Source organism: Stegodyphus dumicola, chromosome 10 (genome assembly GCF_044657685.1).
Source record: "Stegodyphus dumicola isolate Sdum_Otavi_A_Nest chromosome 10, ASM4465768v1".
Lineage (NCBI taxonomy): Eukaryota > Metazoa > Arthropoda > Arachnida > Araneae > Eresidae > Stegodyphus > Stegodyphus dumicola.
The window spans coordinates 145,533,180-145,553,862 of NC_140777.1; the positions used below are offsets into that span (position 1 = coordinate 145,533,180).

The following is a 20,683-nucleotide window of genomic DNA, read 5'->3' on the forward strand; positions in this document are numbered from 1 at the left end:
AGGATATACAAAGCGAAAGTATCTTTCGGAGTCCATTACACAAAAAGTAGAATTGCTGCAAAAAATGGATAAAGGCATATCCTTTGTTTATGTAAACTTTAACGTTTGTTTATGTAAACTTCAACGTTTGTTTATCTAAACATTGTTTATCTTTAACACCGGGCTGCGTGCAATGAATTGGAAGTTGATCCAGCACTATCCTTATCTTAAGAGCAGATGTTTTTATTTTATTTGGCTTATAATTGCTTACTCAATGTAGTATTTCATCTCGATGTGTCTTTGATATGGTTTAAATCAAATGCCTCGTCATTATAATTCGCTTCGGATAGCGAAGAAAGTGATAGAGGTTATTGAAAACGAAAAAATTTCGATTGACAAATTAGTCGGTATTCTTGACACAGCAATTATAGGACTTGAACAGCGGAACTTTGTAACTGAACACGAAATTATGTCTGTTTATAGAATTAAAGAGAATGTATTATCACATAAAAAACGAAGCAACTTAAACAACTTACATTGAAAGAAATGTTTAATAAAGTAAACAAATAAATATTAAGCTTTTTTTTTTGTAAGTTTTGATACCCTTTAGATCATAATTGTTCTTTATTTCATAAATTACGGTTTCATATTCTTAATTTTATAATTTCTGCATGCCATTTTACCAGATTTAAACTGATGATCTATAATCCGGAAAAATCGATAATCCGGAATCGCCGAAGTCCCGACGAGTTCGGATTAACGACTTTTGATTGTATTTTGTGGCACTATATAATTTTAATCTGATAATGCCAAATTATAGGACCTTTTGCTACATTAAAAACTAATGATTTTGATTAGAGAATTAATGCTGACTTTATAAGAGACTTGAGAGAAAGATATGTTTTATTACTGCAATTGCATCTTAAATGCTTCATTAAATATTAAGAAACTTTCCACAATAAATTCTTTGGCTCTGTTTTGAAGAAGCAATTTGTTCTAATGCTTGAAACCCCTCTGAAGCAAAAAGAAAGATGATTATGGGAAAAAGTGTTCTTGTAGCTGGAAAAAAAAACATTATTATCAATGTTTTACTATTTATCATTTTTTAAAATCCAATTATCTAACTAATAAAATACACATAAGCCAAAAAAAAAAAAAAAAAAAAAAAAAGCCCCCCCCCCTTAAAAAAAACTTTGAAATGGTAGGAGATACATTCTGAAATAATAGCTAAAATAAATTCAAACAAATCAATAATTACTTCATACATTGCCAAAAAGAGAATACAGGTAAAGACATGAATAAATTCTAGAGCAACATGCAATTGCATAATTTCCTTTGTTTATATGTAAATGAATATGATGTTTAAAGTTTTATCATAAATCTGAACTATACCTGTTCAGCTCCATTCATGCAAGTTGGAAGTAAAGGAATCACAGGGAACATATATTCCAATGGATAAATCATGGTAACAAAGGCCATCACACTCATAGAAAGAGCATTGTAATCACGTGATTGTAAAAGTAGCTAAAATTTACAAAGAAAAAAAAAAAAAAATTAAAATGCAGATCTCGCTCATTACATAACAAATAAAAAATTTTCCAAAAGTGGAGGGTGGTGGGGGAAAGAAGGCATATCCATAAAGTTAAACCTATTTTATCATGGACAAAGAATGAAAGAAGTTAGTTGAGTAGACTAGAAGAGAAACACGCTAATGTGACAATCAAAATCATAAAAACAACCTTGTATTTAGCGTAAGTATATTGAAACAATCAATTTCGAGGGCAGTTAAAGATCCCTCCTCATCAGGAGAAAGAAATACCTAGAAAGAAGAAAATAACGGGGAAGGAGTCTCAGAAACACGTGGTCTTTATCAGCACTGCACGTGGTTATAACTGGATTTTTAATCAGAGTTGCACTGTCCGCCTACTTTTACTGAGCCAGGCTATCTGATCAAGCATGAAGGACAAGAAAAATTAGCGAAGTTAAAAATAGGGAGTGAGGGGCAAATGCACCTTCACGTTTAAAATCTGAACTTCAAATAATGGAAAGCAACCAATGAACGGATTTTTATACCCTCTGGTAGTACTAAACGCGAGGAGATAACGCCATCTATCGGCAAAAATAACTGAATTAAGATAGTAGAATTTTAAAGGCATTAGGAAGGACTGGATTGGACTTCAAATCATTAACTAAACCTGCTAAATCTTTGTGAATATGAAAAGCCTCAAGAAAATTCAATTCACTTATGGAAGAAGCCTTTTGGATAATTTTTGCAGACCCAAAGTCAAAATTATGGTTAAATGTTCAACTATGATACGCTATTGAAGACTTGTTAATTTCGCCTTTTCTGACAAAAGATTCATGTTCCTTGATACGAAACTTCAGCGCTCTTTTTGTTTGGCCAATATATCTTAAACCACACTGACACGATATACTATAAATTCCCCAAGAATTCAAGACAGAAACGCAATGTTTTAAAATCGAAGGGTGAATATTATTAATAGGGGAGAAACCGACTTGAAAATTGAATTTCTGGAGAATCCATGCAATTTTATAGCTAACAGAAGGATAAAATGGAAGCACGACAAGGTCATTAGTATTATTTCTAACAGTGGAATGTCTTCTTTGATGGGAATCTGAAAATTTTTAAACGGCTTTTTCAATAATCACAGGAGAAAATACACGGTCAATCGCAACTGCTCTCAAATAATTAAGTTCATTGGTAAGCAAAGACAAGGTAAATACAAGGTTGTTTTTACGATTTTGAAAGTTAGTTGAGTATTTGTATTTTAAGTTATAATTTCATATAGACATCTATGATACTGAGGAAGACAAATAATTGTATACCCATCACTGTAAACTTCCACTACAGTTTAACTGTCAGAAATATCAGAAGGCAGCAGTCAAAGTCCCCCCCCCTCTCCAAGAATAAGTTAACTGTCTGCGAGTTTTTACGAGCATTACATCGTAGCACAGGTTATGTTCGCAGTTATGGACATGTTTGTGCAGGCAGCCAAGATGATACAGAAAACTGAGAATCCCATCAAGTATGAAGCAAGAGCCTCATGCAATTTTTGTGTACTATAAATATAACTCTATATACTCAGTCAATCAAGACTTCAATGACATAATGAAAAAAGATCTTGACTGACTGTCCATCATTATGGATAAATAGCTGCATAATATGATACGAATGTAGTCATGCAGTAAATTTATTGTATTATCACTGAGGAGCTCCTTGCACAGTTTTCACATATGCTGTAATTCATAACCTTTACTCCTCATATATGGTCTACCGAAAGATTTGTGCCAAGTGGGTGCTTTGCACGCTGACTGGAGGAAGTACACATAGGAACTAAAATATATTTTTTATGCGATATATAAAAATGAAGAAAACTTTCAACCCTACATTGTGATAAAGAATGAAACACAGAAATAACTTCACATAGCAGTGCAGCATAAGTGACAATCTACAACATATCATTTGCTTTTTCCAAATTAAAAATAATAATAAAAAAAAGGCCGAGATCATTCTCTTCATTCAGAAGACACTGACAATAGAGTTTACACTTTGTAATCAAATCACAAATGCTAATACAGATAAGTTTAAGAGGAACCACAGAAGAAGGGCAGGAAAGGCTTTTCTTTTGGCAAAAAAAAAAAATCATCTTCCATGATAATAGCATTCATGTATATAATGAGTACTGAATATAAATATAATCATGCAGATTCTAAAAAGTAAATTATGGTAATTTTAATTCAAAAACACATATTTTACATAATTAAAAAAATTCTTCCTTTCTTTCTTCTTATTGTAGGGTACTACAGTCAAAAGTCTTTAATCCGGACGTCCATAATCCGAAATGATCTATAATCCAGACCTCAAAGCTACAAACTTTCTGCGCATGCGCATAATCCGTTTATGCATGCGCATTTAATGTATAACGGACGGTATAAGCTAAGCTAAAATTATCTAATTATCTATTTCAGGTAATGTTGCAGATTGCATTGTTCCTTAATCTTCTAACTGGATCCGGCTTATTATTTTTGCAGACTGTTACAGCAATTTTATAAAAGTAAGCTTGAACTTTCGATTATGTCAAAAAGAATTTCCGATTCTGGAGCTGCCAAAGGATCTACAAAGCGAAAGCATGTTTCGATATCCATCAAGCAAAAAGTGGAATTGCTGCAAAAAATGGAAAAAGGCATATAAAGGCCTTTGTTTCTCTAACTATTCTGAAATCTGTTTATCAATTTCATGCTGCTCTGTGTGCGTAGGGGGGGGGACATCACGGCACGCAGTGAACTGGAAGTTGATCTGTCAGCACTATCCTTATCTTCAGAGCAGATGTTTTTTTATTTTATTTGGCTTATAATTCATTACTAAATGGGCCCACCAGCGGCCGAGCGGTAAAGTCGCTGAACACTGGTAGTTCGGTCCGAGGTTCGAATCCCGCGAATGGGCTGGCTGCATGGGCGTTTTCATGGTTTTCCCCATGTGTAACGTGTATACGAGCCAGTTTCCCTTAGAAAGTCCTCCACGAAAGGCATCCCTCCTCTTAGGCAGATAGCCCTCGTGTGCTTTGCCATAATTAAATACACCAACACCAACACCATTACTAAATGTAGTAGTAGTATCGAGATGAATCTCCATGTACTCCCTCTTTGATATGATTTAAATCAAATTCCTCGTCATTATAAATATCACGAATACACATCAGATAGTTTTCTGGTTGAAATTTTCTAATTTCGACTATGCGTACTGTATGCTTTATGCATGCGCACATTGAAAGAAATGTTTAATAAAGTAAACAAATAAATAGTAAGCTTTTCTTTTTTTTGGTAAATTTTGATACCCTTTAGATCATAATTGCTCTTTATTTCATAAATTACAGTTTCATATTTTTAATTTTATAATTTCTGCATGCCATATTACAAGATTTAAACATATTACGAGATTATAATCCGGAAAAGCCAAAGTCCCGACTAGTCTGGATTAGAGACTTTTGACTGTATTCAATTATACTTTAAAAGACTAACTTGCTTATACGAGTTATTTGTCTTAAATTTTCAGTGTTACTTTTGTATAATGTTGTATCATTATTAATTAATATGAAAGATTTTTTAAACAAAAAACTTTGACGATTGTACGATGTCAAAAACAATGCCTTTTTCTAAGGAAGAGAGGTTTTTTGATATATTCGATTAAGCATCCCCAACCCATCAGCAAGTGGGTATGCGGATTTTGTTGGAGAGGACATGTCAATTAACCGACATAGTCTTATCATGTTATTTAGTATTGCATCATATTGTTGTGTTTTTATATTAAATTTTCTGTTATATTAAATATGTGTATCCACAATAAGAATAATTTATTCAATTAATCATAAATTGAGTATTATATTTCTACATTTAAGTTGGCAGGTCAATCTGCATTATAATGGAGATATTTTCATCAACAAAAATTTGAAAGACTGTTATTGGACATTTATTTTGTGAAAACATTTGAACATTTACCTTGTGGAATTATTTTTGTCAAGATACCTTACAAAATTTTTCATTGGACATTTTAACAACTTGAGGACTTTAAATAATTATATTTGTGTTGATTTATTATTTAATTCTGTTAAGAAATTATATTGCTGTTGTAATAATTATAAATTAGTCATTTAAGTATTACATAATCAATGTATAAGAAAGGTCACGAACAATGAATAACGGGGCACAGGAAAACCTGCAGGCAATGTCCTTGATACTTCCTCATATGATAAACTTTCTCTTGCTTCACTAATACTAATGCTTTTTCTCCCAAACAGTTCTCCTGGTTTTCTTTTGAAGGGGGGATATGTAAGATATAACAAAGTACGATGGCCATCTTAAGAAATAATAGGCGACCTCAAAATTAACAATTCTAGATTTTATATTCACCCCCTAAATTCATTATTTCTCCCCTATTCGAGATCTTTCCATGTTACATAACACTGCTTGAAAAATGGAACTAAAGCCCAAAATTAACCAATCGCAGATTAACTGTACTTATGCATCTATCTAGTATAAATAGCTACTAACTGCATAGTCTCTCTTTTGCCTATTTGCCTGCCTGCTGATAATGTGTTGCTCAGCCTTTGCTAGCCATTCACCATTATTTAAAATGTAACTGAATATCTAAAATTATGGGGCACATTTAGCGCCCTTAATCTTCTATCAGTTACGAAGATATGTGCTAAGAAGTTCGTCATCTAGAAATAAATGATGTTTAACTATCAAGCTGGTTATGCTTCTTATTCCATCCGATCATCCACTACACCATAATGTCCAGTCATCTACGCAGCAGTTTTTTCAGCCAGGACTAAACGTGAATTGTTTTTATCTCACGCCAAAAGTAAAATATTATATATATGTATACATATAAAGATGATATATGTAATTTCAAAAATTGTAAAAAACAAAGTGTACTTGTTGCTTGTCTTTTGTGTAAAGGCCAACTTTTTTTTTTTTTCAACTCACGGTTGTATTGTATTAAGTACTATAGGATTATTAGGATTAATTGTATTAAGGATAGATAGACCAATTCTGTAAAAAGAATAGTAACAAAAGGAAAAATATTGTAAAAGAATGTAAAATAGAGCTATGCATCTTAACACTAATATTGGTGATTTTACGGCTTCACAAATTTTAAGTCAGTTCCCCCCTAATTCTATGGTAATAACAAAGCAATATATTAGGTACTCAAACAGAGAAAGAAATGAAATTTATTCTTCTGATTAAAATATTGCTAAGAATGAAACAATCCAGATGATTTAAAAATCAAAGCAAAATCAGTCTTCTAACTAACAACTCAAAGAAATTAAAAAAAAAAAAGAATGGCGATTTTATTAATAATCAGAATCTGATAAAGAAATAAGTCAAGCAGAATGTGAAAATTCTCTGAAAAGCATAAACAATTAAAGCAAAAAATAATGAACTAGAAAAATGAACTGCCAACTCAAAAAAATTAGTATAAAAATACTAATAATCCAAATACTTAACTATGTTTGAATGAGGAAGCATTCAACAATAGATATGAAAAAATTAATTTAAAAATAAAAACTTACATTAACTGAGAATGTTTAAACAATGGATAAATAACAACATAATTTTAAAATTTGCCTCAAAACTAAGATATGTAATTAAAACAACTAAGAATCCACTTAACAGCCCATAACTTATGGAACCAATAGAGTTCGAATGAGATCAGAGGTCATGTGAACATACATAACTGACATATGTACGAACATACCTATTATGCCACCAAAATCAAATGATCTCTGACATCATGGACTACCTTTCATAACTTTTTGAAGCTAAGAATTAGGACATTCCGTGTGTTTTATATGAAAAAATATTAAATGTGCATGAGTAAAGTACTTAAAAAAAACAGGGGAGAAAGAAAAAAATTTTAAAAATAAATAAATAAAAAAAATCTCAAACATTTGAAAAACAACCCCTTGGACTCTAATTTTAAATTACGTCCAAGGGGTTGTTTTTAAAATTGTTTTGTGAGTTATCTTTATTTATTACATATCATGTTCTTTGCACTTAAACCACAAAATTCAATTAAACAGCAATGTGTCACAAAATAATTTTAAAATGAGCACATCTTTAGAATTTCCAATACACAGTTCCACATGCTGGAGATACAAAGGTTTTTTCCCCCACAGAGTGTTGCCATTGCTCGCTTTTAAATCATTGAGTTTGTTACTCAAAAATTTGTTAAAGTTTTACAAAATATGAAATCAATAATAAATTCCTTCCACATGCCCATATTCGTAGGAGGATTACATCATTCAAAATTTGATGGCTATATGTACCATTGTTTTATCACAATGCAATAAATATATATACATTTATGCAGATATTTCATTATTTAATTTCTTTAAATATAATGCAGGACTCTAACATTTGGTGGCAACAGTTTGAAAAATGATTTGCCGTTTATAGTGATTCACCGCAAAATTGCAAAAAGGAAACAATAGTCCTTCAAGGACAAAGTCCTTTTGTACTAAAATAAGGGAGAGTGTTGCTGGTAATCCTAAGGTTTACATTTTAGATCATTCCAGATATTGGACATCTGGATTTCGGATTTTATATGGTTAATACAGTAAAAAGAAATTTTTTTGGAAGAGAAATGATGGGGAACATTTATACTCATAAAACATGAAAATATAAGTTTAAGAAATTAATATTTTTATCATACATACTTTGTGCTCCAGAATTATACAAGTCAGAACTTTCATACATGTATTGACACCAAGTAGTTCTAAAGGCAAATGAAGTGGGAAATCTACTAAAGAGAATCTAGTATGATCAGGGAGAGCAAAGGTGAGAGGAGGTTGTATATCTCGAGGCAGAATCTCCACCTATCAAGAAATTAATTCATAGTTAGCTACCTACAAATTCAAATGTTAATATCCATATCTTGTTATCTTTTTTAAAACACAAGCTAAGATTGTGAACCCAAATAGATAAGAAAAACAATTACAAGCATCTGAATCTTCAAATAAAAATTTTACTTTTCCCATTACTCTTAAGTTAAAGCAATGGGAACTTAAGTTAAGAAATCAATTATTACATTTAATAATTAGATAATTTTTCTTGATTTAGCAGTCACAACTAACTTATAATTTTTATTAATTAAACTTGAATCACCACTAAACACTTACCTCCACCCTTGTTTTCCCAGGAACAGGAACTGGAGCACTTAACAATCTCAACATCCACATTTCTAATTCTCGAATTCCATGTAGCAATGAAGCAGGAGCATTTTCAGATAATTTTCCAGTTAAAAAAGACCAAACAGTTTCTCTGAAAAAAAAAGGGGGGGATATATATAGATATAATTATAATAGTGAATTATGCATATATATTCTATGGAAAACTGAAATAGGACTTATTTACTAATTTTTTACCTCATGATAAAAATGTAAAATTTTTTTGTACTTAATTTTTTCACAAACTGAATTCTATAGAAAACTGAAACAGGACTCGATAAATAGTTGTTTTTTTACAACGGTATACTGCATTTCCCCCCCCCCTTTTTTACCAACTGTATTTTAATATGAATGTAATTTGAATTTTTTTTTTTTTTTGTTTGTATTATTTACATGATATACTTATGTATATAGGCTCGGTGGCACAGTGGCTAGCGCATCGCGCAGCAGCACCACAGGTCCGGGGTTTGATCCCCGGGCTGGGCAAAGTCAACTCAGCCTTTCATCCCTTGAGTCAATAAAATGAGTACCAACTTCATTTGGATACTAAACACTGGGGATCCTGAGACAAGCTAACCACTTATTCAAGGCATATGCTTACGCACCCCTGGGCCCACGGTCAAGAAAACAGATTTCGGAGCACTGCTGGCCTTGGCCCATTAGGGCTGTTGCACCACCGAGTTTAGTTTGATTTATGCATATACAGGATGCCCACTAAAGTCCAGTACCACCTGGTTAACCGCAGAATGGCTGCAACTATAGTCATAACAATGGTTTCTAGGTATAGTAAGGTGGCTATGTGTTACTAGTTGAGACTACTTACAGTGCCACCCGGTGGAAAATAGAGGAGTTAGTATTCATATATCAAAAACAGTATCAGATAGGAGGAAAATGTGAATTACAAACTTGTACTGTAGCAACGAATTTACTATGCAAAGATATCTCGGAGACATGAATACAGAATAGGATGTCTTAAACTTGCATTTGTTTATTCATGATTTCCTACACTATGACATGACAAAATGATCTTAGAAAGAAAAAACTAGTTATCACAAGATAACTTTTTTTCGATGTTGAAACTTCTCTCCTAAAAGCACATCTGGACATATGGAAGCTGAAATGCACATCTGGACACTTGTTAGAACTTCATTGCACATGTTGTAGCAGAGCATGTGATACATTTGCACAAGCTTTTGTAACATGCCATTGAAGGTCCTGCAGTCTTAGCAGAGGAATCACATATGCCTGCTGTTTGAGGTAAGTCCATTGGAGTGAGGTCAGTTGAATGTGCAGACCACTATTTGAAATCACCATACCTAATTATTCATTCTCTGGATTCCTCTATCTGGTACTGCTTCACTGGTGATGTCTAGTGGACAGGTGCACCATCGTATTGGAACCATCCATTCTGGAGATGAAACAATGGCAGACCCTCAACAAAACTGGGTATTATGTCCTGCAGAAGTTCTAAATATTGTGCAGCTGTTAATGTACCCTGGAAAAATAGTAGGCCGATTAGCCTGTTAATGCAAATTCAATACCAAACATTAATCAAAAACCGTATTTGATGTCGAACATCGGCAGAACATGACAGGTTTTCCAGCACCTAGTAACAGGTATTCAACCTAGACAAGACTAGAAGAGAAACACGCTAATGTGACAATAGGTATTCAACCTATTGTAAATTTAATTTTGCAAATAACATGTCTCATCTGTCCATGCTATATCTGCTAAGAAGGTTGGCTGGACCTTGATCCGGTTCATGAAGAAGTTGCAGCATGCAAAACATCTCTTGACATCTCTGTTCAGTAAAGCCTGATGAGTGTTGGTCAGTATGGATGAGGACCTAATTTGTTTAGGAATTTCCAAATACAACTTTTTGAAATGGCACAATTTTCACTTATTGCTTTTGTGCTGCTGTTCGGATACGTGATGGCATATGATAATATATCTTCCAGCTGTTCTTTCTGCATTACCTTAGCTGGTCTGCTGGGTCGAAGTTGGCTAATCACGCAGCCTGTCTCCTCAAACGTTTTACAACCTGTAGGATGGCTTTGTGTGAAGAATGGGGCCCTGAAGGAAAAAGTTGCCAATATAACAGCACTGCCAATCATGCCTTGCCTCACATTCATCATAAAGTAGAAACATGTCACAATAATCATTTTTGAAAATTACTCTACGACCATGAGTGAGGAGATAACTCTTTTATAGCTGTCTCAGGTGAACATGTGCAACGTTTCATACACCATTTGCATAATGCACAAATTTCGCACACCAAGCTCAAGTTGTATTGAATTGATGTATTTTGCAACACAATTGTGCACAATCTGCATATTGTCTACTCTGTTTGTAAAGACAATCAGCACAAAGATGCACTCTGCAGGGTTTGAACCACAGTTCACTTGATTATGAATTACAAGTTAGGCACTGTGCTTGTACCGCTTTCGAGATAGAAATGCTAATTTTACTATTTTCTACCAGGTGGCGCTGTAAGCATTCTCATTTAGTAGCACATAGCCACTTTACCATACCTAGAAACCACTTTTATCATTACAGCTGCAGCCATTTGGCAGTTAAATGGATGGTACTGGACTTCAGTGGGCACACTACATACATATTATCATCCTGGTTTAATGTTTTAAATACTAACCCCTTGAAAAATTCTGTTTGAAAGATTAAGCAAAGGGTAATTAATATATTCTTATTTTTATCATTCTTTAATTATTTACATCATTTCTTACATTATTTTGCTTTAGTAACAAAAGTTTGGTATACATCTTACACTTAAAATATTTGTTCTCTTTTAATATATTATCACCATTAATTGGCCCAACATATTTTCTTATATAATCTTTTAAAAAATAAATTATTTTTTAACTTCTATACATAAAAGCTAATTCTCATTCTGAGATTCTTCTGTACAGAGATAAGCTGATTTCCCCTTATGAGTTGGCATTATCGTGCTGACCCCTCAGTTGTTCATATTTCTAAAATTTAAAATTCAAAATTTACCAAACAATTTTGCTCATATTACTCATATTTAAATTGCATAACTGCTAGCTATTGTTTGACAGACAGGAGGTTACCATATTTACTTCACTTTTTCAAAATCTTTTAGTTTGATTATTAAAAAAAATTATTAAAATTAATCTACCAATTTAGCAGTCACATTTTTACTTTCTTCCATGTCTACATCAGGCACCTGAGAATCAAAAGCTTCTTTCCTGTCTTCTATTTCTTCATGCTTTCATTCTTTTTCTTTAATCCCATCAGATGTTTCATCCATCATTTCTTGATCTTCCTGAGACACTTCACTAGCTACTTCCTTCATTCCTTCAGATGTCGATTCTGACATTTCCCCATCTTTTATGGCTCCAGTTTCTTCTGTAAGCTCCACTTTCATCTGTTGGACTTGCTCTCATAGCTTTTCTTGGCCAGCTTTTATTTCCCTTATTTTTCTCATGCAGCCTTCATCTCTTCATATCCAGCTTTCATCTCTTCTCGTACAGCTTTCATCTCTTCCAGTCTGGCTTTTACAGCTGCTAAGAAGTCCATCAACTTCATTTCCTGTGCCCTGGTTTTTTTCTGTAGGTGGGTCACTGGCATTCACTTGCAAATCCCACTTCCGACACCATTAGTTGTGTTCTACAGGTTCAAGGATTTGGAGTGATTGATGACAACACTTGATGAGGAATCAAAATACACTTCACTTATCAGCATTACAAAGGAGAGTTCCAAAGACATGTTTACAGCCATAGAAAAACTACAATGCACAGGCTGAAACAATCAGCAACACAGCCTTCAACCAATGGCTGGTATCTCATACCTGGCCACAGACTTAACACTGCAAAGGAAAGGCAGGCTGAATGCCGCTTGCAAAAGCCAGAATATGAAAGGAAAGGAATGCACCTCTCCACTGAAGAACTCAGCAAAAAGCACAAATGAATCCGTCATGTCTGCTTTGAGGTCCGAGCAGTAGCTAAACCCTTGACCCCTCCACAGCCGTGCCTATGAAAGGCTTTTGGGCTCAGGAGGTTTGCCACTGAACATAAAGAAATGCCCGTGCAATGTTCCATCATGGAGCAGCCCTCAGTTGTAGCGGTGCACCACACTTTTGCAACTGAAAAATAATGACTTTCGTACTTTCGTGCCTGAGCGAGAATTAAGATATGACGCAATGCAAATCTCATTCTTCTCGTCAGCCAATCAGGCTATACCGGTGAAGACAGCTTAGCACTAAAGTACAGCTCCTGATTGGGTTCGATTACTCTCAAGCTAATTTTTGAGCTCAAAACACTACTACTGAACTCAACATCCGCAGATACTCTCCACGATACACTGCTACTCCACGTATAGGCAAGGTAATTATAGCTTTTGACCTGTCTTTGAGAACATTCTGGGGAAAACTGGTAAGAATTTGTTCTAGAACAGCGGTTGCCAACCGGTGGTCCATGATAACTTTTTGCTGGCCCGCAGAAAAATTGGGACATTATTTATATTTTTATGAAGATTAAGTTTAAAAAATGACAAGTAACAAAAACCTATGATGGAATATGGATTATACTTTTTTTTTTTTAAATCTTAGCTACTACTTTTAGCAAATTCTTTCTGAAATTAGTGACTTTTGCAGGTGTATCTAGTGACATTTGAAAGTGAGAGTTGGCATCCATGGATATGCTGCTGTTATCAATATTAGCGTGAACTGGAATTCTCTTTCCTTTTGAATTGCAAACATATGCTATTGTAGTCGTTAATAACACATTTATTTTACCGTGTCAATAGGCAAATTGATGGATTTTTATGAGAATCAATCTTGTTCATAATTGTATCACTGGAAGGTTCCGTTTTTGTTTTGTCTAACTGTTGATCGATGATGCCATTGCTGAGTAAGCAATGGTTATTATGTTTACAATAATTAAAAATTGGTGGCATAATACTATCAGTTTATTGATTGCTTTCCATTTGCCAATTTGTTCTTGCTTTTTGTGAAGTTCCTTTTCAGCGATATGGAAATGTGAAGTATTCTGTACAAGAAGGTAAGATTTTTGTACTTTTCACGTAATTTTTCAATGTGAGTGAAATATGTGTAGTTTGCTGATTATTATTGTATAAATGTATTCACCTTCTTTTTAATTCATATTAATGGTTCACCAAATATAAAATTATATATGTAGTGGTCCGTGAAGTTCTAAGGGTTGATGACCGCTGTTCTAGAATGTTCTCGCTCCATTTATGGCATATTGCGAATTTTGTCACCAAATCTGGTAACCCTGGCTTTCCTTGCCATTTCCTGGAAACCCTAAATCCACTTTGCAAGAAAGCTATTTTAAAGCAGCTAGGCATTTTGTAACAATGTCATTATATTGTATGTGTATACATGCGCATGCATACACACACACATACCTATAAAAGAAGTAAATTATAAGAAAACTAGTTTTTTCTTCATGTTCGGCAGGCCATAAAAAGCAAAAAATTGAATGATAATATAAAACTTCACTAAGCTGACCACAATTCTACATGATCAACCACTTTTTTAAACTTATTTATGGAAGAAATTTTTAAAACATATTTTAAGGTCAATAATTAAAAAATAAAAATAAATAAGATCCATTCCAGGAAAAAAAAATCTGCTCCAAAATGGCCAGAGCAACGTCAACAAGTAATTCTTAAAATCTAGAATAAGTAAAAACATTAGCTATAAAAATAATAGTCAAAAGTTAGCTAATATAGTCAAATACTGAAAATCATCCGACCTGAAATCTGCCGACTCCTGAAATTCGCATTGCATTTCAAAATATAAATATTTAGTTTATAGGTTCCAGAAACTGCAACATGGAGTAAATATCAAAGAAAAAATACTTACTGGATGATGATGTCATAATTACCGAATAAAAGTGAGTCATAATGGAAGTACCAAATTATTGACATCATGATAAGAGTTTTTTCCCCCTCCAATCCGCATCGAGGTAAAAAAGCAGACGATTAACTCAACTCTTCTTTCAAGTGCATGCTTCACATTGTTGTACTTTCTGAGCTTTGTTATTTTTTGAGATGGTTGAGTGATGTCACTTTTTTTTTTTAATCCGGATATTTTGTGGGTCTTAACGGACGCCGTGAGTGCAGACCATGTTCAACCAATTGGTGAGAAATGGTTCTGGTCGACACGGAAACATTCACGGTATCTTGCAGATGCTGCAGAATCACGGTACAAGTGACTTGTGGGACTGCCACAGTTTGTCGGCGGATGCGTCGATCCACGCATGCTGACGTCACTCTGGCTGCACCTGCACCCCTCATTCTTCCTACATTTCCTTGTTCCAATCATGTTCATCATAGCAGATTCACCGTGCTCGCATCCATGTGGGTATCAGCTGCAATTTGACGAAAGGACCAACCCGCCCTTCTCAGTCTGATCACCGTACCCCTCGTAAAATCGTCTATCTGCTGGAAGTGCCTTCATTGATGGCGGCCTGGCATTCTCTCCTATTAATCGTATCATCCGGGACAAAAATCAACTTTTTCAATAATTCGTCTGGCAGAAATAACGACACAAATATTGCCCATTTTGCACGTTCCTTCCCTTATATCTTATTTCACATCATTTGCATAACTCAGTGACGTGCATCTACTCTAAAATTTGCATAATTTATGACCACTCCTTCTTGGGGTTGCATTTTCAATGTCAAGCAGGGTAAAATAAAATTACTAATAATAAAAGTTTTAATATTTTTATAAGAATCCTGCAGAACATCAGTTCAGTATACATATTAATTTCATCATGCAACATCATATATTCATTTGATACCTGCATGGTAGTGTAATTTAAACACAACTCCCAAGCAGATGTAAACAGTCCACACATCAAAACAAATCTAATGGTAGAAAGCATTACAAATTCTTAATATAATTCAAACATGTAACTTTTTATTAAAACAAATACATACCTACTACTTTGTTTGGAGCCACCAAATCTTCTTGATAAGTTTCTTTCATTGCAGACATCTATAAGTTTTCTTAAAATGACAAGACATTCACGAAAAGTAGAAAAAAATGGATGATGACTAATGATACAAAGTGATGTAAGAGAGTGACTTCTTATGCGCTGATGACTGATTGGAGATGATGATTTTGAATCACCATCAGAATCATCTTGATGGCTCTTAGATGAATAATCTCGTTGAGGGTCCAGATACTTATCATGTGTCACACTAAAATCACTTTCTTTATGTTTCCCAGCTTTCTTTTTTGCACGATCCCTTGCTTTTTCTTTAGTTGATGGTCGTCTCTCAATGGCTCTATAGAAGTTAACACAGATACCATATCGCACTCGACTTGTATCTTTTTCTGTCAGAGCAAATACAAATGAGTTTGATTCCCTGAGGCTGACACGTTTTGGCCCTATACAGACACACCCCTCTGGTTGACAAAAATATACAACATCAGGACTGAGAGGAAAATCTTTGTGGTCTTCGGCTGGATACCTGCGTAAGAGTTCTGGAGGCTGAACCGCATGGTTGCGACTTGGTTGCCGAGCTCCCACAAAAACAATATAGTCCAGCAGTCGAGGACAAAAATATTTCTTTAGAGCATCTGACATTTCTTGATAGATGTAAAAAGGAAGCAGCAGTGGCTAAACAACACTGCACAGTCAGGTATTGAGAAAAAATAACATTTTGTTTAAAATTATCTACAAATATATATGGAATAATTTTCTTGACCATTTCTAGAAAATTCCATCCTCCAACTGTGGTAACTAGTCTCCCACTTTTCCAACTCCATAACAACAGCATTTAAGCTGAGGGGAGAAAAAGTCATTATTATCAGCACATATTAACAAAAGAATAATCTAATTAAATATCTTTAGTTCAGAAATCAAACATTTAAAAGTAGTGGTATTTTAGTATTTGATTATAATATTCATATTATTAATGCAATAAATTAATAAATATAAACATTGATGGAAGAGGTAATATGCTTCCTGCTAATTGAATGTTACAGGAGCTTTTAAAAAGTAAAGAAATTTTTTTGAAAGAATTAGAAGTATAGATACTTGAAAATAAAATGAAATGGGGTAAGATGCTTTTTTAAACATATTCTGATATTATAAGATTACAGTTCTTTTTTATAAGCAGAATGGCTCTCTGAAAAATAATTTTTTATAAATAATACAATAATAATAACGGTATGTGGCAGACCACAGAGAGATGAGAAAATCATGTGTGCAGTCCCCGTATGTCATTGTTTTCGACATTTACGATGCGTCACACGACATAATCTAACATCTCAGATGCAATAATTCATTCCAGTTGACAGTACAAGACACGTAACTTCACAACAAATTTTAGCATTCTGCACGGTGTCTGTTCGCAAAGCCTCTTGATTTCAAGAGGGCTGATGAATCAATGATCTTGTTTTTCCTCTGATATCGTTCCAGATACAGTCAAAAGTCGTTAATTCGGACACCCATAATCCGGACCTCAAAGCTAAAAACTTTCTGCGCATGCACCGCGTTGACACATGCGCATAGACGTTTACGCGTGCACGTAAGACCTTTTACGTCTGCGCATATGCGTGTGTACAAGCGCAGAATACGTTTTCGCGTGCGCGTTTTATGTATAACGGACGGTATAAGCTAAAATTATCTAATTATCTATTTCAGTTAATGTTGATGATTGCGTTGTTCCTTAATTTTCGAATTGGATCCGGCTTATTATTTTTTGCAGACTGTAAGAGCAATATTATAAAAGTAAACTTGAACTTTTGATTATGTCAAATAGAATTTCCAATTCTGGAGCTACCAAAGGATCGTACAAAATGAAAGTGTGTTTCGATGTCCATCACACAAAAAGTGGAATTGCTGCAAAAAATCGATAAAGACATGAAGAATGTGACAGAGAGGTTAGTGAAAACGAAAAAATTTCGATTGACAAGTTAGTCGGTATTCTCGGCACAGCAATTAACGGGACTTGAACAGCGGAACTTTGTAACTGAACAAGAAATTATGTCTGTTTATAGAATTAAAGAGAAAGTATTATCACATAAAATGAAGCAACTTAAACAACTTACTTTTAAAGAAATGTTTAATAAAGTAAACAAATAAATATTAAGCTTTTTTTTTTTTTTTGTAAATTTTTATACCCTTTGGATCATAATTGTTCTTTATTTCATTAATTACGGTTTCATATTTTTAATTTTAGAATTTCTGCATGCCATCTTAGATTTAAACTGATGATCTATAATCCGGAATCACCGAAGTCCCGACGAGTCCGGATTAACGACTTTTGACTGTATAACAAATCAAAGCATGTAAAATACTACTGAAAAATTAATGAGGTGTGGTTAATTCAGTCTGTAGATATTTTCCAACTGAACAACATGCCAGAATGCTCTTGAACTCTCAACTAGAGAGATCCTCGTTAACAGGTTCCTCACATCACAAGGACTGTAATTCATTTCAATAACTGTTCTATGCTATCCATGAATTATATATATTTGTAAAGAGCTTCTCGTAATTGTAATAAATATATCTTGAATTCAAAAATGCAGTAAACATTACACAAGCTCACAAATGTTCTAATAATTACATGGAGTCAAAAGCGCTATCTGCTGCCGTGCACCCACAGATACTTTCTAAGCTGCACCATTGAAACTGCAAAAAAAGTACTGATGAGGCAATGCACCATGTCACCCAAATGTATTTATGTGACAACCCAAGATGTTGTCAAAACATTCGTGTGGCAACCCAAATATGTGTACATGATATGTACACAAGTATTTAATACATGTGTTTGAGTACATATGGATTTGCCCTTTTATAATTCAATGGTAATTTTTATGATTAGTATTTCTTTTTGCACTAAGTACATTTGTTTCTGCTGTAATGAGACCACCATCAAGTTTGCTAGCTGATGAAAAGAGTGTTGCATTTCTTCAGAAGTATAGACTTTTGCAAAACAAAAAAGAGAAAATTTGCTTTCTGTGAAACCATATTTAAGTGACAGAATTTTATGGAAATGCAATTCAAAAATTCAAGCAAAGAGTTTCCAAGAAGTGTGCATGTCTTCTAGGGAAAAAATAGAGAATATAAAAGAATACATGACATTGGATGCCTCATTGAAATAGATGTAAAGATACCAAAATAAATGTTTCTTTGCAAAGATGGCAACAAGTTTGCAAATTTTGAGTGAGTGTGCAGATAAAGTATCATAATAAATTCACATTATTTTAATTTGTCTTGTGCACATACAAATATCTTGTTACAACATTGCTTTTAAATTTTACTTTCAAAGTATTATTTTGCATGAAATTTATAACTCATGAGGACACTGATTTGCAAGTTTCTCTCAAATGCTGCACAAATTATACAGGAATGAAGCAGATACTCAAAGGTACTGGGGAATCATCCTCTACTTCCTTTAGGTAGCTGCAGCATCACATATAAAAAGCATGTTGTCAAATTTCCCATTCATGTAGTGATGCATACTGTGCAGGGAAGTCTCCGCATTTATTCAGCGTCAGGTGTACTAACTGCGACCGTCGAACGACAAGGCGAAATTGACGGCTACAACCGGTTTCTCCATCATTCTGCTGCTGGTGTCCGAAGGTGTAGGACGGCTTTGGCTGTCCTCACCCCGGCTGATGCGTGTGCCATTTTTCTTCTTTCTTCACGTTTTTGACTGCCATCTCCATTGCTGGTTGTAGAGCCATGCGGTTCCTTCTAGTAAAGAAATTAGAATTGAAGATCCAATTAAATAAATCCATATACCTAACACCTGCCGAAAATTAATGATGTTCTACAACTTAAAAACTTCGAGAAGTGTTCGTGTGCACGTTCATCTTTCCTGATGATTTAAGAATTCGCCTTGTTCTTCTTCGAAAAATATATTGGTATAGCGAGCTAACTCAATTTCTGCCATTATATTTTGACTGTTGTTTTTCACTGAGACTTTGTTTCACGTTGATGGAGTGAGATCTACCTTGATTGGAATACAATGCATAAAGGCCCGTTTCCATTTCTGCATACGAATGCATTGCGTCAATTGAAGACACGCCTACGACATCCGTACAAACATTTCCACTGCTGCATATCCGTAGATTATTTTCATTTTCCGCCGCTAGGTGTCACTATAATATTTTGGTGCCAAACAACCAGTTGAGTTACGATGCTGAACATTTGAATTTTTCCCGCTAAGCGAGTATTGTTTGTTTTGGATTGATATGGATCCTGACGTAAAATGCAGAAAAGTTTTGTTTACTAAATTTCATGTTATTGGAAACTTTTATTTCTGCTTATGAACTGCAAAAGTAAAGTATGTTAGCCATTTTCAGATAAGTAAGATTAAAATGCATATTATGAACATCACTAATTGCATAGAAGCTGAAGTAAATTTAAAAAATTTCTTTGCGTTTCTAGAAGCCTTAAATATTAATGAAATAATATACAATCAAAAGTTGTTAATTCGGACACCCATAATCCGGACCTCAAAGCTAAAATCTTTCTGCACATGCGCTGCGTTGACGAATGCTCATAGGAATTTTAAGCCTGCGTGCAAGACATTTACGACTGCGCATATGCGTCTGTGCAAGTGCAGAATACGTTTTAGCATGCGCGTTTAATGTATAACGGACGGTATAAGCTAAAATGATCTAATTATCTATTTCAGTTAATGTTGATGATAACGTTGTTCCTTAATCTTCGAATTGGATCCGGCTTATTATTTTTTGCAGACTGTAAGAGCAATTTTATAAAAGTAAGCTTGAACTTTCGATTATGTCAAATAGAATTTCCGATGCTGGAGCTCCCAAAGGATCTAGAAAACGAAAGTATGATTCGATGTCCATCAAACAAAAAACGAACTGCTACAAAAAATGGATAAAGGTATATCCTTTGTTTATGTAACTGTTCCGAAATCTGTTTATCACTTTCATGCTGCTCTACGCCGGGGGAGGGGGGG

At 34.1% G+C, this 20,683-nt stretch overlaps 1 protein-coding gene across 13 annotated transcripts in view; it reads right to left on the bottom strand.

Annotated features, from left to right (window-relative positions):
* The window catches only part of Rab3-GEF (Rab3 GDP-GTP exchange factor), a 176,712-nt gene that overhangs the window by 123,524 nt on the left and 32,505 nt on the right, over positions 1 to 20,683 (bottom strand). For all 13 annotated transcript variants that reach the window (XR_015043574.1, XR_015043573.1, XM_085825652.1 and 10 more), the window contains exons 4-7: positions 15,674 to 16,524; positions 8,682 to 8,823; positions 8,220 to 8,378; positions 1,372 to 1,503 (exon numbers count right to left, since the gene is read on the bottom strand). Coding sequence is in view for 11 of the 13 variants with exons in the window: in XM_085825652.1 (XP_085681778.1) it covers positions 1,372 to 1,503; positions 8,220 to 8,378; positions 8,682 to 8,823; positions 15,674 to 16,326 (1,086 nt within the window). In the remaining 2 variants the exon portion in view is untranslated. The remainder of the gene's footprint in view (positions 1 to 1,371; positions 1,504 to 8,219; positions 8,379 to 8,681; positions 8,824 to 15,673; positions 16,525 to 20,683) is intronic.